This window comes from Callorhinus ursinus, unplaced genomic scaffold, assembly GCF_003265705.2.
Source record: "Callorhinus ursinus isolate GAN/ISIS: 27379988/994484 unplaced genomic scaffold, GSC_fseal_2.0 scaffold14, whole genome shotgun sequence".
Taxonomy (NCBI): domain Eukaryota; kingdom Metazoa; phylum Chordata; class Mammalia; order Carnivora; family Otariidae; genus Callorhinus; species Callorhinus ursinus.
The window spans coordinates 2,048,466-2,073,982 of record NW_027397076.1 but is presented as its reverse complement, the minus strand read 5'-3'; the positions used below and the strand labels follow the sequence as shown (position 1 = coordinate 2,073,982).

The following is a 25,517-nucleotide window of genomic DNA, read 5'->3' as shown; positions in this document are numbered from 1 at the left end:
TACTTTCTCCAGAGCCGGCCTGGCCAAGGAGGGCAGGCTTTATTCAGGGAGACCCCACCAGTGCGAGGTTGTGTGGGGTGGTGGTCCTCCAAGGCCATCTTTGATTCCCTGTAAGGGAGGGAGGTGTGGAGCCTCACTCGGAGGTCAGTGAAGGGAGCGAAGGGAAAGGATTCAAAGTCAGAGGAAAAGGGGCAAATGAGATAAGACAGGATAGGAAGGAAAAGGAAAAAGGAAACAAGGAAGGAAAAGCGTCTACCGGGCACCAGGATCACTTCCCCAAATCCACACCCTTGTGAGACAGTGTCAGTGCGCTCTCTCTACCGGTAAGGGAGCGCGGTGGGGAGGTTCAATGGACACCCTAAGACCATCCTGCTGATAAGCAGACCAGCAGGGATTTGAAACCTGATGTCTTCCTTTGCAAGGCTTTTTCTACTCCCACCAGTTCCACTGACAGAGCGAAGGGGGAAGGCTGGGGGGGGGGGAGGGGGGAGGGGAGAAGGGAGGGAGGAGCAGCCCAGGCAAGATAAGAAATAAAGATGTGACCTGGAGAAATGTTAAGAGTGTCTAAAAACTCCTCCAAAGCAAGTGATTATAATCACAGAAGTTCTGCAACTGTCTTTTCAAAAGTAGTACTTTCAAGGTTTTTCATATTCAGCGTTTCCACATTATTTTACACTTACAGTCACGCCAGCCTCGATGGCTTTGTGGACAAAGCTGCAAGGTAATGGAGCAGACACACTTTAAGGGATGTCCGCCATTACCCCACACCCTCTGGCGGGAATCCTTAGAGAAAAACGGGACAGGGGAATGATAATGCACGCTATCTCGTGCACTCCTCACAAAGACCCTGTTGGCACTGTTCCTGGCTCACTGAAGCCCAGAGAAGTCAGGTAAACCGCCCGTGGTCACAGCGTGACCCCGATTCTGCCACCCTTCTACTGACCACGATGAGTGCATGAGTAGAGCTCTTGGGGCTCACAGCTACTTTATAGATGATGTTCTGGGATGTCACCATCTGGGCCAGGATTCTGGAAACCAAAATTTTATTTCTCAGCTCCTGGGAAAACCACACGTCTCCACGGCCCTGATTTCGCCTCCATAGTGCTGTTCTCTGAATGCCTTCTACAACCTGGTTCCTGTCGTCACCTAGACTGCCCTCATCTATCTAACTTTGGTCTCTCCACAGACTCTAAGCTCCACCATCTGCCCTTCTAGGGAGCGTAGGTGCAGGGGAAAGGGTACAGGATTTAGAGTCGGGTCATCAGAGTTCAAATCCTGGTCCTACAACCTAAGCGCTGAGGCGCTGGTCATGCTACTTGACCTTCCCAAGTGTGAGGTCCCAGATCTTTAAAATGGAAACATTCACCATTATTACTTCATGGGAGTGTTGTTAAGGATTAAATGAGTTTCACCATAAAGTGCTTCACAGAGTGGCTGGCACAGAGTAAGTGCTTAAAAATGTTAGCTGTAATTAGTCCACGGTGAGTCTATTAGTTTTTAAAAAATGTCCACCCGGTGTGGTATAGCGGCCCACACCGGGGCACAATGGGGGCGAGCAGGGGGATGCGCCCCTGTGCTCGATACGCCCACCGGACCTGTTTGGGGTCCAGAGCTTTACGCTATGGCAACAGACTCTTCCTAAAGGGAAGGCATTTCTTCTCAAGAATAAAAATAGTACATTGAACATGGCGTTCTTCTAAAAGCTTCAAATGATGGGGGTACATTTATTTATGCTTTCCTAACAACCCCTTCATATTGTAAAATCAGGTATTATTTCCAAATTTTTGTGCAGGAAAACTATGGTGCTCAGGGATGGTGGAGGACTCACGATCGGGGGCACAGCCGAACTAAGGCGCGAGTCCCCCACCGCCAGGCCTATGCCCCCCTCCCCCCCCCGCACCTCCCAACCCCAGGCCATCAGGAAGCCGGAGAGGCAGGAAGCAGAGTGCAGACTCCACGGCCAGATGGTCCAGGCCTCGGCTCTGCTGCGAGGAGCTCTTTGGACAGGAAGAGTTATTTAGCCTCTCTTGGGCCCAGTTTGTTCTGGTTTTCAAATGTGCAAAGCTTCCAGCTCAGTGCCTGGAACAGAAGCAGTCCTCAGGAACTAGTACTTTCCCTTTGCTTTCCAAATACTCGGTTCTCTGCCTCCCCCTCCCCCTCTCCAGGTGGATGCCCAATTTAGGCATTTCACGTTTAAAGGGTCCCCCACCAAAATCTTCCTTGCGCAGCCGTCGTGCAGTCTGCGTGGCGGCTTACGCAGCCTGCACTCTGCTCTCTCTCGCCCCCACATCCAACCAGCAGAACATCTTGATGCCTCCCCCTCCCAGACGTACCCCTACTACGACGAGGTCTTCACCTGTGCTGCTGCACCCGGGTCCCGGGGCTGCCCCGTCTCGGAAATGGTCTCCTTGCTTCCTCTTATGCTCAGATGGGCAGCCAGGATGACCCATTAAAAACATCAAACAGGTCCCATCACTCCTGCTCAAAGCTGCACAATGGCTTTCCCTCAGCACTGAAGGGACAGGCACAATCCTCCCTCTGCCTGACAAAGGAGGCCTCCCTGATCTGACCCATCAGCCTGCCATCCTTCCTGAGCCCCCTCCATCCTATTGCTCAAACCTGCCAGGCCACAAGGCTCCCAAAACTTCACATTTGCTGTTCCTTATGCCTAGGACACTATTCCACTTTCCTCTAGGCACCCTGGCATGCCTGTTCTCTCAACTTCTTCAGGTTTCTGCTTACATGTCACCTTTTTCTTTTCTTTTAGAGAAAGAGGGGGGGGGGAGATAGAAGGAGAGAGAGAGAGAGAGAGAGCACTCAAGTGTGAATGGGGGTGGAGGGCAGAGGGAGAGAATCTTAAGTGGACTCCACGTTGAGCATAGAAAATGATGCAGGGCTCAATCGCATAACCCTAAGATCATGACCTGAGCTGAAACCAAGAGTCGGACCCAACCGACTGAGCCACCCAGGCGCCCTACATGTCACCTTTTTTGTAAGAGCTTCCATTACCACCGTAAAACAATGCGTGTGCCCATAGAGACATTCCTCATCTGCTTTCACCAATTTCCTCCAGAGCAAGCACTAATCACCATCGAATGTGTTATATATTTCACTTGTTTACTGTCAGTCTTCTCCCTACTCAAATACACACTTGCCAGAGTAGGGGCTGAGTTTCTCTTATTCTTGCAACATTCCCAACAGTCAGGAAACAGTTTGGCCCCTACGAAGCTCAGTTCCATGACTGAATGGGCGGCTCCTTACTCTCGCCATCCGTGGCACTCCAATTCCTTTTGCTGAGAATCAGTGGATCTGAAAATTCGCCAACAGTTGCACATGGTGATAAGGGTGCAGACTGCTGACGTGGGGAGGGAGGCACCTGCCATTTAGGGGAAGTCAAGGCTCCAGGGGCACGTGGACATCCCCAAGAGGCACACAAAGTTGTCCATGGCAGAGGTGGGGGGGGGGGGCTCCGAAGCCCTTACTAAAAGGCTTCTTACTAGAGTCTCCATGTAAGGGATTTAGAGGGGATCTCAAAGCACTATTAAGGAGTCAAGCATATGGGATCTGAACACAAGAGCCCCAGATAACTAGCTGTTGTAAAACAGAGAAACATGAACAAGGCCAAAAACTGCACTGGGGTCACTCAAAATGTTTACAGTGAAGGATGCCAACTGCAATTGCCTTTATGAGAGAGGAAACTCTCCCTTTTGGATCAGAGCTTTCTAAATTCGTGGGTCTGTGCTCAGGTGCTTTCTTCCTCTTCCTGTTCCACAACCTGGCTGCTAATCGTTCCAGTTTAGAAAAAAAAAAAATTACAATACAATAACAAAAAACCCCTAAAAAACCAACCCTGTCCAAAAGAGTGCCATATGGAGAAGAGAAGAGCTTACTTATCTTCCTTTCACCTCCGTATTTTCCCAGAAAAGTTAAGAGTGGGCATGGGAAAACCTCAGATGTTTTTACACTCCTTTGCTGGTGGTAAGATAAAAATATAAGGCAGCCTGCCTTGTTTGTGAGCTCCTTGAAGGCAAGTGCTGTGTTCTGGACAGTTTCAGGTAACAGTAGCATCTAATACATTCTTCTGCACAGCAGGGGCCTAACAAGTGCTAGAAATAAACCAACACGAGCACGAACAAATAAAACGCAGCCCATTAACTCAGTTCCTTGCATTCAAGTGCTCCCATCCCTGTCCCGACCTTGGCCCATATACTCTGCTCTGCCCCAGGATCCCAATCCTTGGGCCAGCAAGCACCTTGGGAGCCTCCCCTTCCACAGATGATATGGGGGATTTAACACCACGATTATACTATTGTTGTTATTGGCTTCAGAACCCCACCAGCACTCCGGCAGGTCCTAGCTGGGACAGAATAAATGGGATTTCCCAGCTACAACACTACAATTAGTGACCAACTGTTCCAGGGAGTTTGCTGGGTTACACTTCTCCAAGAGAGACTTGTAGCTTTAAATGCATATTGCAGGTTGCGTTTCTGGGGAAAAGGACTCTGATATGGAAGTCAGCGTGCAAGAGGTTAATTTAGGGAGTGGTCTTGGGAAAGGCATCTGAAAAGGGAAGGTGAGAGGACAGGCAGAGGGAGAAATCCAGCTGTGACTGGGTTGTCACAGCAGACCCTGCAAGATTCCACATTCCCCAGGAAGGCCCCGTGGCCAGAGGCATGTGACTCTTCACCTGTGGCCCTACCCCAAGGGGCTGATGGCTGGGGGCCATCTGCAGGGCTGCACTCCCAGGAACTGGAGTCAAAGTCCTTTACTCCAAAAGGGGAATGTGGGCACTCACCGCACACAGCCACTTCGCCTCTCCAGCAAGTCAGAGCACGATGACCACCTCCCCTGTGATGCCCTCCCAGCTGCCTTCTCCGATCCCCTCCAGGAGAGGTGGTAACTCTCATTCTTGCTCATCTCTTTATTTCCAGAGCCCAGCATACCAGCGACACCCAGTAGAGATGCAATAAACGTCTGCTGAATAAACACATCACTGAATACTGGACATAAGTGTGAAAATGTGAGTGTCACAGAATTATTTTTTAAAAACTGTTGCCCAGCGGTGCCTGGGTGGCTCAGTCAGTTAAGCGTTTGACTCCTGACTTCGGCTCAGGTCATGATCTCAAGGTCATGGGATCGAGCCCCACGTCGGGCTCTGTGCTGGGCATGGAATCTGCCTGGGATTCTCGCTCTCCCTCTGCCCCTCCCCGCAATTAAAAAAAGAGAAAACAAAAAACCTGTCCCCAAGGAGTTCAATGCAGTCAGAAAAACAAGCAGAAATGATGGGGGAACTTGAGAAGAGATGCACACAGAAGCATATGTATGTGCATTCTGGTCTCAACTCTGGTCTCAACCCTGCATGCCTTCAAGCTTCAATTTTCTTGTGACTTGAAAAGGACAGATCCCAACATTCTATGAAGAAGAGACCAGAGCTGAGACACACTCAGTTTCAACATCTTTGTTGAATGACGTCTTTCTTAGTGTCATTCCTGACACGGGTAAGGAAAGTAAGTCTTGATCCTGACAAAGGAAAGAGCCTGAGTGTCAGAGTGTCTCCCCATGATACACTGAGGACTTTTTTTCCAATTAGCCTAGAGTAAGAGTCCCCTCCCACCTCCCACCCCGCTAAAAGAAGCAGGCAGAGACTGCAGTAGGTGAGGAATTTACTCTTCTGTCCATGAATGGAAACAGACACCAACTGGAATATCCTGTGATTTATGAAAATGCGGTGATTTTAGATCACTGAGTAGTATTTCACCTTCATAGGATAAGGAGCTACAGAGAAGCAGGAGGAGAGATTTTAAACACGGAAGCCAGAATGCAATTTTAAAAAGAAAACTAAGAAATAAAGAAAAAAAACTCACTCCCAAATTTATCTCTCATTGGATTTGTCTAATATAGAGAAGAACTTGTAAGAATGCAATTTTAAGGAAGACATCTGGAAGGGGGATTAAAATAAAAGCCCAAGATTTGTGCTAACTTGTCACTTCTCCCATGCATCCATGCCAGAGTCAAGTAACACCTACTGGGCTCACAATTCCCCACCACATAACCTCATACACCTTGAGGCAGTGACAAGAACTACAGTGATGGCTAAGAAAAAACTAACCAGACAAGAAGGAATGTCTTATAAAGTCAAACTTATATACCTCCTTAAAGTGATAAACCACAACATTAATGAAAGCAAAAGCCGTAAGAACATTTTCCAACACTATAATCAATACCCATCTCCACCAACTCAAAGGCCTTTCTCAGCAATCAAAGCATCATTTGATTAAAAAAAAAAACCCAAAACTGATAAATGCAGGTAAGTCAACACTCAATTACTTGCATACAAAATATACACATCTGACATTTATCTCTTACAAAGCATCCTAAATTGGGTTCTTCCTATAAACACCAACATGACCTCTTCATTTACTAAAGAAACACAAACCAATTCCAGTTTGATTAGAACATGCTTCAAATGCCAGTAGAGTTGATACTTAACTAGATTTGTAACTCCTTGTCCATTTCATCAGCATGACCTCATTAAATGCGGGCCTCACATTAAAAAAAAAAATACAATCACTCTTCTTGGCATGACAACACCTTCAAAAATACCAGGAAAATGTGGCTACAATTACCTTTGAATTTGTGGAACACGGCCCATAGCTCTGCAATGTCGGTCGCAAAGGTGATATCTGTGTCAAGGACAATGACCCTCTCCAGGTTGGCAGGAAGAGTCTTGGTCAGGACGAGCTTCATCAGACCATAAATGCCAGAGTAGTGTTTGTTGGGGATCCAGGACACTTCAGACTACACCAGGCAGGGAAGAGGAGTAGAAAAAAGGAAAAAAAAAAAAAAAAAGAATTATTACATTCATTTTTTTTGCATAAACATTATAAACAGTGCCTGGAACATAAAAAAGCATTCAATAAAAATTTGCTGAGTAAATGAATATTTTCTTAAAGATTTGTTTATGTAATTTATGGTTTGGCATGTGAAGTTTATTGGAAGAAAATGCATCTGAATCACAGGACAGGAAAAGCAGTATTTATGAAATAACTATTATTTGCAAACGCTATGCTCAGATTTTTTTAAATAAAATTTTTCTTATAGAAATTATATAGGCTCACTGGAGAAAGGAAGACTATGTTACAAAAGAATAAAAGTATAAAAATTGGATCATACTCCATTATTTTTTTTTTTTTGCAAACAGTATCGAATTGTTCCAAGGTAGATCTGTTTCTTTCAATCATATTCTGTTTGTCATTAAAGATTGCTACCTTAGTGGCCTCGTTCAAGCTTATGCTCATCTATTTCTTTTTCTTTTTTTTTTTTTTTTTGAGCTGTAATTGAAGCAATTAGTGTTGCTCTGTCTCCTGGTTCTCAAGCACACAAAAAGGACTTGGTCAGAAGCTACGCAACACTCTTCCCTGGGGAACAAGAGAAGACACACCCACAGACAGTAATGAGCAGCCTACGGAGAGTCAGCACTGAAATCCACGATGTAGTAGGACAACAAAGGTCCCACAAGTGGGTACATCTGTCAGCAAGTCACACATCTCGGTACCCCTTGGTACCCAAAGGCAAGGCTGAAAATAATACATAATACTAGGGTGCTGAAAGCTCTCAGAGGAACAGGTCATGTACGAAAGTAACCACGGGTACGGACTCCATCCTGGCTGCCCCAGAGAGCTGCCATCCATCCAAGCCAAAGCACACTTATTTTCAAGAAGTTGACACTGATAACGGAACCCTTCAGCGGAAAATGTGGCCGCCTTGTTGAGATTCCAAAAAACGTTCACCGCTTTTGTCCTTATAATTCCATTCTGGGGACATGGTTCTAAACAAAGTCACATTTAAAAACAGGAAAGCAGTTTTATTCCCAGAGATGTTCATCACCATGTTATAAACAAAACAATCCAAATGCCCCGAAACTGGACAGTTAATTAAAACATGCTTTTTTAAATCCGATAGCATGAGCAATCTAGAGCTATAAGCAATCTAGATTAGGATGCACAAAAAAAAAAAAAAAATCTCGCACGTGACGTTAAAAGAAAAAAGGTAAGTTCTAAAATTTCTTTTGCTTAATAACCTCTACGTACAATCAAACAACACGAAAACACATCCGTCCAAATTTCATGCTGAGAAAGAAGAAACGGAAGCATGGAATCATAATACTAATAGTGGTCATTTGGGGACGATGGGTCCCTCCTCTAGATAAATAGATATGTATACACCCACACACCACACATATGTATTTTATCGTACTTTTAACTTTTTAAAATGAGCAACTACTATCATTGTAAAGAAAAACTAAGCACTACATTCTTTTTAAACACACCAATATTGGTGATGGCGGGAAAACAGGGACACAGACACTGCCTTAGGAAAGCTATGACAAAGGACGCCCGTGGTAACTCACACGATCCAGCCCGTCCCTCAAATCCACTCCATCTTCTGTGTTCGTCTTCAGTTTATTGAAGATGAAATGGTATTTATTTGAAAATACCATGTCAGCTACTCCTTATCCTCTCAATACGTCAATACATGTGCAACTTTGACTGGTGTGGGGGGAGAAAAAACATAAACCGGTGGACAAAACTGTTCATCACATGTCAGTCTCAGGGAAGAACCTTGAACTCTGTCTGTTGTCCTCATTACCGTGTTCCTGGGCAGCAAGGAGGAAGGAAAGCAGAGACAAAAGCCAAAATCTGAACCCCAGCCCCATACAAGGCATTGGTCTCTCTAAGCCCCCGTTTCTTTCCCTATAAAAAGGAGACGATGCTTCCATTGCATGGCTTGTGGAAAAATCAAAGGAGATGGAAGGACGCGAGGGTTCGGCCCACAGAAGCTCCCACCCTTCTCCTGACTCCCCCTCAGTGTGTTAAGTGTTTGCTTCATACTGAAGGGGGTGTGGCACAGTGTTAAACCTTGGGTTCTGGAGTCAGGCAGAGGTGGATTCAGATTCCGGGGTCACTTAATGGCTGCGTCACCTTGGACAAGTTCACCCGGACTTTCTGAGTTTCTGTCGTCTATGAAAGGCAGTTACTTGTACTATGTGTTGTATGTATCAGTCGGGGGTGGGTGGAAACAGCACACTCAAAGTGGGTGATCCGAGGAAAATGGGATAATAAAAGAACTATTGACTGAAACGGATGCATAATTTAGGGCCAGCAGCAAGGAACCGTGTTGCACCTGGGAAGACATATGAATAAACCACGAGGCAGGAGCCGTGAACTTCGGTGGAGGGCCACAGCCAACTTGTGGCAATTTCACGGGCCAGAGCAGGGAGAGGCCTCTCACTCAGCCTCTCTCCCCTCCTGCCCACCCCTCTCCCGCTGGAGCGCCCCTCCGTACAAACCCAACTGGATGCAGAGGGAACGTGATCTCAACCTGTCACCAAACTGAACGAATGATGGCAAAACCACAGCTCAAGGCCTTCTGCTGAACTGATGCACCATGCTATCTGAGAGGTGGGCGGGTGGGCGAACGGAAGGATGGACAGGTGGGTAGATGGGCAAATGGCACAGGAAGGTGAGTGATCTGTCTACAACCCCTCAGTGGGTAAGATGCAAAGCGATAGTCAGAATCGGCCAAGGGAAGGTTTGCCTTCCTTCCCCAAGCCACATCATCCTTCCTTTCGAGCTAGCATCCTGACTCGCCATCAGCTTAGATCTGAGGGCTGGGGGCTCCTCGAGTTAAGGGCCTCCAGTGGGCTTTAAAAAACTCTTCCCTCATGAAAGCTCCAGCCTTTGGAACTCGGCTCAGCTGCTCCTCTCCCCTGAGGATGTGCCTGAACTGAAGCTTGGCAATCATAGGTCCACGCGGCAGAGCTGTGCTATTTAATCAGACCTTTGATTAACTTATTCATCTATTTTGGTTACCATCAAAGCAGGAGAGCTTGGTGAAGACTGAACACCAGAGCGTTGGGTTGAGCCATCTAATTAGATTGCCCTGACTCTCAGATTTATTTTTAACACACATGTGAGGGACTCAGATGCATCACCGAACAGTAGGACGACAGGAATAAATTAATCTCAACATGAGCCCAGGCCGGAATGTCGCCCCAAGTCCCCGACTTAATACATAATCAATTAAGTCAGAGTGTTCAATTAGAGGTAAAGGAAGCATTCGGATGAGTTTGTATTCAGAGAGAAAACCCCAGAAAGAAAACCGAGGAAACTATGGGGGTAAAGAACGTATGGTAAGAAGCAGATACATTTATTATAAATGGCCCTCTCTCTTAGAAGTACAATATAATGTGTCCCCCACCTCTGCCTTAGTCTAATCCTGCTCTTCTTTCGAGCCTCAGCTTAGAAGACACCCCCCCGCCCCCCGTCACCACCTCCCCGGGGCCCCAGGCTGGGCAGGGGCTCCCTGAGCAAGCTGCCTCCCTTCCTCTAGCACAGCACGCTCTCATGCTGTGTCTAATTTTCCATGTCTCTCGCCAGCTCTGGGCTGGAACTCCCTGAAGCAGTGACGATGTCATTTTTGCTGTAGTAACAACATAGTCATTACTCAAAACATGTTTGATGAACGTGTATGACTGCAGAGCTGACCAGGCCTGGGTTTAAATCCTACCTTTGACGTTTTCTGCAACCAGCAGCAGAAACATCCCTAACTGCTGTAGCCCAGGGTCGGTCTGGTGCAACGGGAGAGGCGTGCCTTGTCGAGCCCCAATGCCTACGCTTTAGCACCAGTTCCATCATTTTGCCTCTATGAGGCTTTGTTTTCTCATCTGCAAAATGGGGGCTTGGAACACTCACTTTGCAATACTACTGGGAGAATGGCAAAGCATCCAGCCTGATGCTGGGCGCCCAGCTGGCCTCTGCAAAGGCCACTTGACTTCTCTCAGTGAAGGTCTGTCAGCACTATGCAGGCTCAGATGATTCGGGATGTTGAGTCTGATAAGAGTAGGAAATGATGCTACCTTTGATAGTAAAGGGGAAGATGGTTTGTCGGAGGAAAAGAAGTCGCTCATCACCTCTCCCTATACTCCTAGATTATTTTTTTAAGATTTTTATTTTATTTATTTATTTGAGAGACAGAGAGACAGAGATAGAGGAGGGGCAGATGGAGAGGGACAAGCAGACTGAGTGTGGGGTCTGAGTGGGGACTCGATCCCATGACCCCAAGACCTTGACCTGAGCCAAAATCAAGAGTCGGATGCTCAACCAACTGAGCCACCCAGGTGTCACAGAATTTTTTTTTTTTAACGATTATTTACTTATTTTAGAGAAAGAAAGGGAGGAAGGGAGGGAGGGAGAGGGAGAGAGACTCTTAAGCAGACTCCCCGCTGACACGAAGCTCGACGTGGGGCTCAATCTCATGGCTCTGAGGTCATGACCTGAGCTGAAACCGAGTCAGGGCTTAACCAACTGCACCACCCAGGTGTTCCTCCTACATAGATTAACAAAATCACAAACTGAGATCTTGGAAACTCAAAGCCTCCTCTGGTAGATCTCCACGTTGGACTGTATACCTTTGGTTTTGGGAAGAAAAACCGACTAACACAAAGGAGCGTAAGCAATCCCAGGTTTTAAGGGTTTCTTTGCAGAGTAGGGAGCAGGGGATGCTCCCAAGGGAAAAGTCATCTTCCCCAAACTGCCAGTTCCTTGGCAGACAGACCCCAAGGGGAGTTTCTATGAAGTGCTGCAGGAGATTTTAGGGTTCAACTGATGCTGGGTGGTCCACAGAGAAGTTACTCAGAATACCTGGCCAGGGTAGTAACATGAGCATGGAAGGGTGTGAAGGAAGGTGATGTCTCAACATTATGCCAGGTTTCCCACCTCTAGTAGACAAGGCAAAGACAGGAAGAAGGGCTGGTTTTATTAAGGAATGGTGCGCATTTCTTCTTGAAGATGTTGACTTTCAAGAGGCACCGGGATGCCCCAGTAATGAGAACAATAGAAAATACTGTCTAGCATTTCCTGAGTGCCTCCTGGGTGCCAGGCATTTCGTTAAGAGCATTCTGCTGACTACTTCAGCGACCACCCCCGCCCCCGCCAGGCCCCGAGTCTACAGCTCAGGTGCTACTACCCCACTGCATGAAGTTTAGGGAATGAGGACCCAAGCCCTTCCTTATCCCATCTCTCAGTCCCCAGCCTGAACCATGGGGGAAATGACGAGATGTGTCTCTCTCTCCTACCTTCCCACTGCCCCTGGTCCCAGGCATGCTCCCCACCCCCCTTGGCTCCTGGGGGAGCCCGTCATAACTGAGCCCGTCTCCATCCAAACCTTCTTTCACCAGGAAGCAGCTTTTCATGGCAATTAGGTACAAAGGCCTCGGAGTTGGGTATTCCTGGCTTCCGAGTCTCTCTGGGCCTGAATTTTCTCATCTGTATAATAGGAATATTAGTAGCATATCCTGCTCTCTTCCTAGGGAGTTATTTTATTTATAGTCTGTAAGCTTTCCTTCATCATCCTGGAAATATTTATTGCTCAAAATAGATTTCTCACCCATATCAACATTTTCCTGTGGATTACAAATCACCTTGACACATTTTTAAAAATTAAAAAAGAAGTTGTCCTTGCTACAGAATGTTCGAAAAGTCATTTGCCTTTTATGTTGTTTCTGAGTGGTCGTCTTGGCAACCAACTTGTATGTTCAACATGTAATTGTTAAGAAAGGAGGAGGAGCTCGGATGAGGCGGGGACTCTGGGAGGCGGCATGGAGGAGGGCCGTGGGACAGGCTTGAGCTCAGGGGTCTGACTGGCCACATTCCAAACCCAGCTCCACCAACACACTGGCAAGCTCATTTCTCAAAGCCTCCACCTCGTCACCCATAGCGTACAGAAAATGACACATATCACTGAAGGTTTGGGAACACATCCAGTGAGGCAGGAGAAGTACGGGGGCCCCGCATAGTGCCTGCCTCATGGTAAGGGCTCAATTTTTAAAATGCAAGCTTTTAAGCCAATTCACAGTGTGCACTCTGGAGTCTGCCTGCCTGGGTCTGAATCCTGGCTCTGCCACTCACTAGGCTGGGTCACTTCGGGCAAGTCCTGAAACCTCCACATACCTCACTTTTCTCCTCTGTAAAATGGGCATCTTTACAGTGCATACTCCGGAGGATTGTGAGAATTATGGTGCTATGTACTGGCTATTGTTGTTCATTGTTAATATTACAAAGATATTTAAAGCAACAGAAAAGATGAGATTAACATCTACAAGATAGAGTCACATGCATTTGTATTTACCCTTGTGAGAAAATCCACTTTAGCTCAGTTGGGATTGTTTAAATAAGCATTTCTAGAACACTTAATGTGGGCCAGGTACCAAGGAGAGGCTAGGGACCAGAGTCTATGATGAATAAAACATAGCTAATGCTCCTGAGGAGTCTATGGTCTGCTGGATATTCATTATCCATTCCTGCATAACAAGCTACCTCAAAACATAGCAGCTTAAAACAGTAATATGTATTATCTCACAGTTTTGGTGTCAGGGATTTGGGAGCACATAAGCTGGGTGGGTCTAGCTCAGGACTTCTCATGAGGTTGTAGTCAAGATGTCAGTTGAAGCTGCAGACATCTGGATGCTTGGGATCTCCTTCTAAAATGGCTCCCTCATACACACGTGGCAGTTGATGCCGTCTCTCCAGAGGAAGCCTTAGCTCCTTGCCACACGGACCAGCTGGTAGGGCAGCTTGAATGTCTTTACAACATGGAAGTTGGCTTCTCCCAGAGGGAGTGATCAAGAGAGAGCAAGAGAGAAACTAGGGTGTCTTTTACGGCTTGGCCTCAGAAATGACATGGCGTCATTTCTGTAAAGTCTTCTTGGTTCTACAGGTCCGCCCTATGCAACATGGTTAGGGACCGGATGAGAGTGTGGATACTAGTAGACAGGGATTATTGGGGGACATCTTCAAAACCAGTTACCACATCTGTAATTCTAGAATGGTATAAACTGGATTACGATGAATTCCAAGTGTATGTATAGCAGCAGTAATACAATTAAAGGAGAGAGTCAGGAGGGAAGGGGGAGTAACCAGTTAGAGATGTTTGGAGGAGATGAGCCTTAAATTTGGTCTGAAAAAATGAGTTGAAAATTGAGTTTCTCAGACACTGAGAGGAAAGCAGGAGAGACGTTATTATCAGTGAAGGCACAGAGATACAAACAATTGTGTGTGGGTTTTCAATAGTTTGATACACCTAGGTAAAGCCTGGAGTTAGAAATGATGGAGTAAGACACGGAGAGGCAGGAAAGGGTCAGATGTTGGATAATACTATATGCCATGCCAAAGAGCACTGGACGATGTCCCAGAGATGGTGGGAAGAAAACAAGAAGGATTTCACTAGCTAAGAGACATGACCTCAATTGCTTGTAATACACTCTAGCAACCTGCAGAGGGGAAAGATCAACAGAAGACAGCTCAGAAGCATCAGAACCTTGGAGGATGCCTAGAGAAAATGCAGATTCTCAGGCACCTGAGTGGCTCAGTTGGTTAAGCACTCGACCCTTGATTTCAGCTCAGATCATGATCTCTGGTTCATGAGATCGAGCACTGTGTCAGGCTCCCCTATTCAGCTTGAGATTCTCTCCCTCTTCCTCTGTCCCTCACCCCACTCACATTCTCTAAATTAATTAATTAATTAATAACGGGGGAGAAAATGCAGATTCCCAGGATCACACCCAGAGGTTAGGATTCCATCAGGCCTGGGGCGGGGCACAGAAATCTGTATTCTTTTATTTGTTTGTTTGTTTGGCAATCCAAGAAATAGACTCTTAACTATCGAGAACAAACTGCTGCTTACCAGAGGGCAGGTGGGGGGGATGGGTGAAACAGGTGATGGGGATTAAGGAGGGCACTTGCTGTGATGAGCACCAGGTGATGCATGGAAGTGCTGAATCACTATAGTGTACACCTGAAATTCATATCACACTGTATGTTAACTAACTGGAATTTAAATAAAAACATTTCAAAAATTTTAAAAAAATCTGTATTCTCAGCCACAGCCCCATGTGGTCCTAAAACAACTGCCCCCAGACTACACCCTAGGACACACTCAGGAGACACAGTGAGCCCTGTATCTCTCAAGGTCTTATTGGTTGACTCATTTACACTGGATCACCAACCAGCTCACTACTGTTCAGAAACAAGACACGAGAGAGCCCAAAACAAGTGTACCACCTGAACTTGACACAGCTGGATGTACAGGGAGAGAAGACCTTTCTCAAAGATTAATATGAGAAAGAGCTGATGGAAGATCAGGAATTGTTTAGATAACCCTATACCTCATAGGCAGTTTAGTCTGTGAAGCCAAGAAGGTTTCCAGACTGTCCTTTTTTAAACCTAGAAATCTCATTTCCATAAAAGCCACACCAGGTCAGCGAGACTGAAATTCTAAGGAACCGTATCAACAGGAGAGCTGAGTTACATATTTCACATCTACCCACAATGGAAGCCTGGAAGGGAACCTTGTAAGAGCCCCCAGGCTGGTCTTTTCAGGTGAAAGCGTTCGACACCAAGCATCAATGAACATTATTCAGAGCTTACAACTCCAGCCTAAAATAAGGTAGCTGGCTTCCACCTGAAATACTCATTAGTCACAAATCTACTGAGAAACCACCTTCCATAAACATAATTAATTCTGGAGTGATGACAAAGGTAGGATGAAGCAGGAGGAATGTGAGCATGGATCTATAAACACATTCCTCCTCAGGTCGGTGGCAACAAAACCCCTACCTCTCACACCTGACAAGAGGCGTTCTGTATTTAGCTCCGTGAAGCTTGTGGGGATTGGTCGCCGGAGCATTTACGGATTGCCTGAACATCCCTCGGTACTTCGCATTATGAAATGAAGCATTTCAAAGCACTGGGAGTTCTGATTTGTGAACTGGACTGTTACAGTGGTTTAATTTCCAGAAATATAGCTGCCTTCTTAACTAATAGATTTTTCAATGCACTGAGGAGAAAATTGCATTAGCTCCTGCGTAGCCTGGACTTAATATTTTTAGAAGCTGCAATTCTTCTTATTACAGGGCACAGTATGTATTTATGGATGTATACTTAGCACAGTTTCTGACACACAGAAGGCACTCAATGAATAGTTTTGCAAAAGTAAAACAACACAAGTACACAAGCGATGCTTACTGAGAACTGTTCCTGGGGTTGGGGAGATGGTGGTGAACCTGCTGCGTTCACTGATCATTCATTCATCCTTTCAAACACCAGAAGGCTGCTTAAAGAGACAAAGCCAATTATTTCAAAAAGCATTATTACAGCATTCAGGATGGCGGTTTATGTTAACAGGGGCTGGAAGTGGTAGGGGGATGGGATAAGGAAAGAATGGTTCTGCGGATACCACCCTAGTTCTAAGTGAGATGGTGTGGTGTTATCAGTGTTGGTCAACACCTGTTTATCTGCAGACTTCAAATGTGTTTCTGTGCCTGTGTATACAGAAAGTCGTCACGGGTGGTCTAAGAGCAAGAATGTGACCTTGAGAGAACACAGGATTTGGGAGTTACAGAGACCAGGCCTAACCAGCTAAAACCCACCGCCCCACCCCACCCCACCCCCACTCTCTCTCACTCTCAACTCCGGCTGAAAAGTGCTAAAAATGGAGATAATCATTTTGCTAGTAAGTGCAAGGGAAAAAAAAAATCCTCTTATTTGTTTCCCTGTTACTATATTTCAGCATGCATTCTTAACAAGGCAAAATTGCTTCTTGTGAGGCAAAAAAAAAAAAAAATCTTGGATTTTACCATGATTTGTTATTAAAATCTCACAGGGGCGAGGGGGGTGCAATTAGGAAAAAAATGTACCTAAATAGGCTCTTGGGGAGCAGGTGATAATAAATATTTTTAATGGTTGAGAAACTTTGCTCTACAGAAACTTTGCTCTACTTATATGACACCATGCTAGGCACAAGCCTGAGAAGTGTACAAAAACACACAAATAAACCAAATACCTGAATCCAGGTATTAGCATCTGCTGTGTCTAGTGGTTTTTCCTGAATTTACTCAGAAGGCAGTTTAATCACAGAAGATTACAGGGGCGCCTAGGTGGCTCAGTCGGTTGGGCATCTGCCTTAGGCTTAGGTCATGATCCCAGGGTCCTGGGATCCAGCCCCATGTGGGGCTCCCTGCTCAGCGGGGAGTCTGCCCCGCCCCCCTGCTCATGCATGCACTCTCTCTCCCTCTCCTCCCCCCCTCAAATAAATAAATACAATCTTAAAAATAATTACAGCTATCTGTTCTCAACTTCATCTAGAGACTTTAGGGGAATACTTACCCATGCTCCCCTCCCCCCATTCCTTCTCTCCCACTCCTTCCTTTGCCAAGAACCTTCCAAAAGGCAGCCTGAGAGGCTACAATTAATGAGGCACCATGCTGTTCTGCGTTAATAAGGTGCTTTTCATTTTCAGAGGGCTTTGTAATCCTTTGGAGGTGACACTCTCTGGTCCCAGCTTCAGTGACCCCACAGGTCAATTTAACTCTAAATGCATGGGAGGGTAACCCCAAGCAGGTAAAGAGGGTTAAAAAGGAGGGTGAACCAGAGGTGCCACTTAATTAATTTCTGGTTGGTTTAAAAATTGTTCTCTCTCACAAAACATGGAAGGTGAAACTCTCCTGGTAAAGTGGAGATGCAAAGGAAAAGACCCATTGTCAATGGCGGTGAGAATGTCTCCTGGCTAACGCCCGAAATCACCCTCCTTCACTGGTCATCCCTGAAAAGATGGTGCCTTTACTCAGCATTTGTAATACATCTAACAAACTTTAGCCAGGAGTCTTGTTGTAATTTAAAATATTTTCACCTTGACCATGAAGCCTTAGACTGTGGTTATACTGACATTCCCTCTCATAACAGGCCCTTACTACTTATACGAAGGGTTGTCAAGGAAAACAGGTGTTGAGGATAGCTGTCTAACTTGTCTAGATTTAGGATTTATCATACAGGAGAATGCAGAAGGGAAATGAATGTGATCCTTAGAAAGTACTCCAGAAGATGGTACGTTGCACAAGATGATTCCATTAAGCCTGTACTTTCCACTTGGGGATTTGGTTACTGATCAAAGGAATTCCTAATGCTCTAAATCCCCCTTCAAAAAAAAAAAAAAACCCACCTAATTCTGAAAGTGACTCCTTTATCTAAACATTCATTGAGTGTGCCAAACTCTCTACTAGACGCTAAGGAAAGAGCAGTGAATGTGGAATGTTCCTATTTCTTAGGAGATCATAGATAAAAAGGGAAAGAGTGTTATTATATTTATGATAACAACATGGCATTTCTTGAATGTGCACTATGTAACACACACTATAAGCAATTTATAAATATCTTTTAACTCACACAATAACCCTAAAAGGTAGACATCGAGGAAATCACCCAGTCTTTAAAGAATTACAGGAGCTGGAATGAAAACTCAGATTTGACTCATTCTGAAAACCTCAAATCATTCTGGAAACTGACTCAAATAAGATATTCAAATGATCATCAGGCAGTGAAAGCTATAAATGAAGTCTCACCAGAATTCCTGGGGATGGAGCAACTGAATGCATCTGGAAATAGTTAGTACAACCAGAAAAGGCAAAGGTGACTAAGACATGGAGCTTAAACTTTTAGCACAAAAGAACATTCCAACACAGTCACAGTCAATGCAAAAGAGGCGCATACCTTCCCAGCACAAATGTCTCCCCAACATCTACAAGACTGCAAGTGACCAGTAAGATGCTACAAAGAAAACTGTTAACACCAAAACAGAGCAGAAAGGGAAGACTGGAAAGTAGATCCAAAGAGCGTTACAATGAATTTTTTTTTTTTTAAGATTTTACGTATTTATTTGAGAAAGAGAGAGAGAGCAGAGCAAGTGAGAGAGAAAGAGCGAGCGCATGAGCGGGGGTGGAAGGGCAGAGGGAGGAGAAGCAGGTCCCATGCTGAGCAGGGAGCTCAACTGGGGCTCCATCCCAGGACACTGGGATCATGATCTGAGACTAAGGCAGACACTTAACCAACCGAGCCGCCCAGGTGCCCCAGGAGTGTGACGATGAATTCTTGATTTCTGTTCCTTAGCACCTAAAGGGAATACCAGAGAAAAATCTCAGCCTCTGATGCTCAGCCTTTATCAGAACCATGCTATCAAGGGCCCAGAGCAAAGGTCAACTTCTCTAGGACACCGATGAAGACCAGCTGGAGGCCAGGTCCAGCACGGGCTGCACAGGAGAATCACCCGATCCCACTACTGCGCCTGCCCCAGAAAAGCTGGTGGGGTGGGGCCTGGCACTGCTGCTGGTTTGGGTTTGATCAAGAGCCCAAGTGATGCTTATGTGCAATCGAGGGCAGGACCGGGCCATGTCTTTTTGGGTGCTGTTTTGTGTTAGTAAAGCCTATCAAATGATTCTTAGGTGCAACCAAGCCTGAGGTACACGACAGTGGGGGAAATGAACCAACCAATCAATTCTAACTCCTAGCTGAGAAATCCAGACCCAAATGAACGATGGCATAAGCTCTGTTAACTGGTTCTGTTTTGCGGTTTGCACAGACACGGCCAAGTTCCCATACAGAGTATTTTTGTCGTTGTCTCTTTTAATTCCCTGGTGTGGGAACATTTAAGCACTTTTGATCTGGAAGCAACATGGCATAAAGAAATGAGCACTGTACTCAGAGTCTGAACACACACGCTGGGCGGCAGGTCAGTTCCCTTCCCTCTCAGATCCTGCACCTGAAAAACAGACAACGCTGCTCACTTGTTCTGGGAAACTACAAGCCAGAGGATGTATATGGAAGCGCCAAGCCGCGTGCCTGACAGAATCCGCATTCACAGCTGCTAGTTAGTTCTGAATCTAGAACTACTGTATGACCTGACAAGTAGAATAAAGGCCTGAGCACAGTGAGCAAGCTTGAAACGCTGGTGCCTTACCATGTCTGCCACCACTGGTGATTTCCTCTCGCTCCTCGATAATGGCTGGTTTTGGAGGGTAGGCCTTATGTATTATGTATATGTAACGTAAAGGCAACAAGCACAGTCTGGGACACAATGTACGTTAGGTAATAACACCATATTAATAATAATAGGGGATGAGAAAGGGGAGTTTCAGCAGCGCTATTATGCCTGTGAATAAGACGTTGATCACCGCTTGCTATTTTCTCTTCAAACACATTATTTAGCCAGTAGTGAGCAGATTTAAAACCCACTGGGGTTCTTGAATTGAGCCTGGCTGAGTGGTTAAATCCAATGAAAATATCCTAGTTAGAGGAGGTTTTTAGCCAAGGGAGTTGAATATATAAAAGGGTATTTAACAGGTCAGTTTGTGAAGATGTCCATCTTTCAAAACAGATGATGGGAATGATGAGGATAATGCATGCACAGCATCTTCGAGTTCACAATGCACTTTTAGATGATTTCATCTGATTCTGAAAATAACTCTGTGAATTAGGCAAGAATTTGTATCCCCACTTTACATACAGGAAACTGAGACTTTAAAACACCATTGTCCAAAGTTACACAGCCAGTAAACGGTAGGGTTGGAACTTACCTCTTGACCTTCAGGAAAAGTGCTTCTGTGAGGCCCCCATGTCCTGCTTTGACCTTATCATGGTAAGCAGATGCAACTGATAGACCAAAGTATTGTCATAGTTGCTCAGCAAGAAAATGCAGTTTGACACCTCTGGGCACCTTTTTTCCCAAAATCAAATTGATGATATGGTGCACACACCAAGGGATGAAAACTTGAAAAATTCCAAGTTCTCTTTGTGTAGAAATAATTCTGGCTTGCTTCCCACGTTTCAATTAGAGAAGAAAAATCTGGCCTTTTAGTGTCCCAAATGAGGTAAGAAAGTGAGGAATGGACATCACCATGGGGTCCACAGGTAATGTGTCCAGAACAGGCAACATCTGGGTGTTGCTTATGTGACACATGACTGAGAATAAAAAGACATAAATCCACTTGGTTGATCTCTGAGCTGGTGGCTTGAATTTTCTACCCCATCACCTTCAAAGAGCTTCAAAGTCAGGGAGTGTCTCAGCGGACTCACCCCTGATTTTGTCTGATTTGGGTTTACTGGTTCTCAACTAGGGCCGATTTTGGCCCCTATGGGGTCATGTGTGGTTGTCACATCCCGAGGGGAACACAGCTACTGGCATCTAGTGGGTAGAGTCCAGGAATGTTGCCCAACATCCTCAGATAGGACAGCTCCCACAACAGTGGATTATCTGCCCCAAAACATCAATGGTGCTATGGTTGAGGCACCTTTTTCAAAAATGCTAGTGAAAACTTGAGGTGCCTGGGTGGTGCAGTCGGTTAAGCCTTGGTTAACTCTTGGTTTCTGTGCAGGTCATGATCTCAGTCAGGGTTGTGAGATCGAGCTGTGTGTTGGACTTGCGTTCAGTGGGGAGTCTGAGGGTTTTTCGCCCTCACTCTCTGCCCCTAAATAAATCTTTAAAAAAATACTAGTGAAAACTTGAAAAATGTGTATAGATGAACAGGCGAAATCTTGATTTGATCCTAGTACCAAAGTATAAGTTTGCCTCAGTTTTGACCTATTGGAAAATACTGCATTTTCCAGAGTTAGCGAACTACCTCAGAGGAGGAGGAAGGCAAGGGTTTGAAGTCCTCAGCATGGTGAGCTAAGGGAAGAAAAGTGGCAACCCCGTAACATAAGACAGACTTTCCTCCACAAATAAGACAGAAAACTAAATGAGGCTTATAAAGAAAAGAATACAAGGTTTAGACAAACAAGACTGCACAGTGGCTGATTTAAGGAGGGCTCTCTTGGGTCGCAGCAATGAGCTTGATGGGACTGAGGCTGTCCCTCTCCCAGCAAGAGGGATTTCATGTTTCTACTAGGCCCAGGCACCCCCTCCACCCAGAGCATAAGCCTCATCCTAAACGCAACTTCACATAGAACCAAGAACTCCAAGCTCCAGGTGCTGGGCACCTGTTACTACTTAGCATCCTCCTAAACGCTTCTCCCTAAGCTCAGGCTCTCTTGTACCAGAGCCCTAAATGTTAGCTTCACTCCCATGCTTTCCCAATATAAAGCAGGGCAGGTTCCTTCTGCTGGGTCACAGCCCCAGATTCACCTAGCTGTGTCCCAACCGGACTCACCTAAAGAATGATGCACTTGTGCACCTGATGATCCTGCACTACACAATTATTTAGAGGGGAGAAAAAAAAAATCACAGTATCAGCACTTCTCCAACTTGGTCAGCTCCCAGTCACACACATTATACTCCCTACCTACCGTCTCTAAGTGGTACCTGGATGACAGAACTCCTACTCTTCCCACTAAAGCATGCTCCTGTGCAGTTTCCCCACAATACAGACGAGACTACCATGTACCCACCAGCTTGTTCCAGAATTCTAGGCGGTGAACTTGATTCCTCTCTCCCTCCACTGACACATTCAACAGGTCCAAAGCTCTGTCACTTCGGCTGTAAAAAATTAATCTGCCTTTAAGGGTAGTCACCTGAAAAGGAAGAAGGCTGTCTGAGGAGGAGACTTTTAACTAAAACACATCTATACCTTCTCTTTGAGAATGGTCATAGCAGCAAGTCTGGAGTAGATGAACCAATTCTATTCTTTATTTTTCACTCCTCCACCGTGACATCCGGCCCCCAGGACCCATACTGTTACCAGGTCACCGGTCCTGAGAACCTTAAGATCAGAATCTTGGACTTACTCATTTTAGTGATGCCCCACAGCACAAAGAGTTGGCATTCTATTGCAAGTTATCTAATAAATAAGGGAAACAGAACCTCAGGAGGGAACTTGACAATGCTCATCCCATCCAGCTCCCCTTTTGCCCTCAAACCCACTGAACAGATAAGGGACATTGATTTTTAAATGGATTCTGCACACTGCAAAGTCAAAGTTCAATTTTCCAAATATAAGGCCAGTTAGGTGATCTGCTACTAAGCATGCTTCTCTCTGCCTTGTGTACCCTGTGGGCAATTCACATGTACACACGTATCTCCTCCATCTGAACATCCCTTGTGGCAGATGCACTATTTTACCTCAGAAACTCCCCTAGTGCCTTCGGAGATATTTTGCATATAGCAGACATTCAATTTGTTTGCTTTTAATTCAAATGTGGACATATTGGCATATGGATACTGAAGACTAGAAGGTAAAAGTAATCTAATTTTTTTCCCATAGGCATCATGAGGAGTCCTGGAGGATAGTCTTTGTGAACCGGTTTATTAGTTTCTTCTACCATCAAAAGGTCTGGCCTTCCTAAGTGGAAAAACAGAAGGCCAGCCAGATAAAAGAAATACATTTCTTTCTTTTCTGACAGAAAAAGTACAATGATGAGGGTATTAAGTTTTATAGCTAAGCTCAGCAGATAATAAGCCAAGGGTTCCTGCTTGCGGGAAGGTATTCGCTTCTTTGGGTGGTGAAAGCCTGTCATTAACTCACAGAGCCAGATAAAAAGCTCTTAGGCCTTCTCTCCTCCTCTTCCTCAAACCCTCCTTCTTCCAGATAATGAAGTACCAGCATGCGCATGCCCCCTCTCTTTCCCCCTTCACTTCTGGAAATCACACTCGCTTCCAGGTCCAGCTCCAAATCCCACGTCTCCCAGGAAGCTGGCCCTGACTATCCAGCTGGTAACTGACTGGTACCGCACCACTCCCGATTTCATTCACTGCCACTAAATTCCTGCACAAGACATTAGCTTTTCTACATCTGGACTCTGCTGGAATCCTGCGCATTCAGCAAATCCTTATCTACTGATGGACTTGTACTAAGGTAGAGATCTGAGTCACTTCCTCTTAATTGAGAAGTCAGCCACCTATTAATTAGAGTTAACATCAGGTTTCCCAAGCCAGCCATTTTCGCTGGGCCACTGAGAACATGGAAACCACGGGCAGTCCATCTACCTTGATCTTGGAGGGGCTGGGAACTTACCCAGGGACAGACTAAGTGCCTTGGGAAATCCCAACAAAGTTACCCAAACCAAATTCTGAACGAGTTAACTCAGAAGTCACAGACGAAAAAGAGCAAGTAAGGAAAGAACAACACACATATATGTATGTATATATATATAGATACATTATATATATATACACCCATATATATACATATACATATATATATATATATATATATATATATATATATTCTCTGCTTCCTAAATATGCATTTTCTTCCCACAACAAACCTACAAAGGGAAGTGTGAGAGACTCTACTGGTTGCCTACTCAGAGCAGCTCTTCTAGTTCTCTGTCGTAAAGGCTGCAAACAGGCAGACATGCAGAAACCCTCACTTTCCCAGACTCCCCTGTAGACAGGATGTGGACACATGGCCATCCTGACCAATGCACCGGAGGGGAAGTCTGCTGGGAGATTCTGGGAGGAAGACTTCCTCCCCGAGAGAAGAATAAGGCTTTTGTTCCCAATATCCTGAGAGGAGAAGACTGCTGGGTTTGCTATGACCACTGGACCATGAGGAGCCCAAGAGAACCCCCAAGAAAACCACCATCTCTCATGGAACTGCCAATCACTTGCAAGAAAAATGAATAGGTTAAGCCATATTTACTGGGATAGTTCTTCCTTTCTTTTTCTTTTTTTTAAATTGTACCAAAAGCAATCTAACTGATATTAGATCATCATGGGAAAGACCAGGAACCACAACAGTTCTGTACCTTGTCTTTGGGAACTGTCATCATACAAAACTGTGTGAGTCTAGAATAGATGAACCAGGTCTATTCTGACTGCACAAGTAATGCAAGTAAGAGTCACTGGGGCTGCACAAAAGAGCATGAAGCAAGTCCTTAGTGACCTGCTTCTCCATTGTACTGTTCCCACAAGGACATCTCAAACATGATCCAAGCAAAAAGGGTGGATTTATGAATACACATAGCCCCAAGAAGTTCCTGGGTGTTCTTCCAACCACACTCTCCCCTGCAAGACCCTCTTTACAGAAATGGCAGCACGCGACTGCCGCCATTCACAGGCAGAGGAGCCGAACCCCACAGTGTGCGTGCGCTCTCCTACCCCTCAGCACGCCAAGCTGCCCACCACACAGGGAGAACACGGTTTCTCTTCCGGTTACCTGCGTGACATCATTGTGTTCTCTTTGTGTTTCTCCTCCTCTTCCTCCCTTCTTTCAGAAGGAAAAATATGCTTTTAAAACTGTGCTAACCATATAAATTTCGTATAATACAGCAACAACAAAAGGAACTGAAGTCCCTTATACCCAGAGAAAAGCTATTAAATGGTGCCCTATGTGTTTCCTTTTTTCAATAATTATGTAACTATTTGGATGACTTTAAATTTGGGGAGGGGGAGTAGTTTCTATCTTTTTTTAAACTTAGTATTACATCACAAGTATTTTCCCTCTTCATTGATTCAAGCAACATTCAACTTTGTTATTAAACCACTAAAAATCTCATAAAAAAACAGACTTTGAAAAGCTTCAAATATCCCATTGTGAAAATGTACCACAATCTCTCTACCCTTTGCCACTATTGGGATTTAAGTTGGGTCTAATTTTTGCTACTGTAAACAAACAAGACCATCATGAAATCCTTTGACTCCACCTCTTTTTCCTCGGGGCAGAGAATGTCTGCATCCTGCAGCTTGCATTTTTT

At 45.3% G+C, this 25,517-nt stretch overlaps 1 protein-coding gene across 8 annotated transcripts in view; it reads right to left on the bottom strand.

Annotated features, from left to right (window-relative positions):
- The window catches only part of LARGE1 (LARGE xylosyl- and glucuronyltransferase 1), a 548,382-nt gene that overhangs the window by 235,156 nt on the left and 287,709 nt on the right, over positions 1–25,517 (bottom strand). For all 8 annotated transcript variants that reach the window (XM_073900333.1, XM_073900329.1, XM_073900330.1 and 5 more), the window contains one exon: positions 6,627–6,798. In XM_073900333.1, the coding sequence (XP_073756434.1) occupies positions 6,627–6,798 (172 nt within the window). The remainder of the gene's footprint in view (positions 1–6,626; positions 6,799–25,517) is intronic.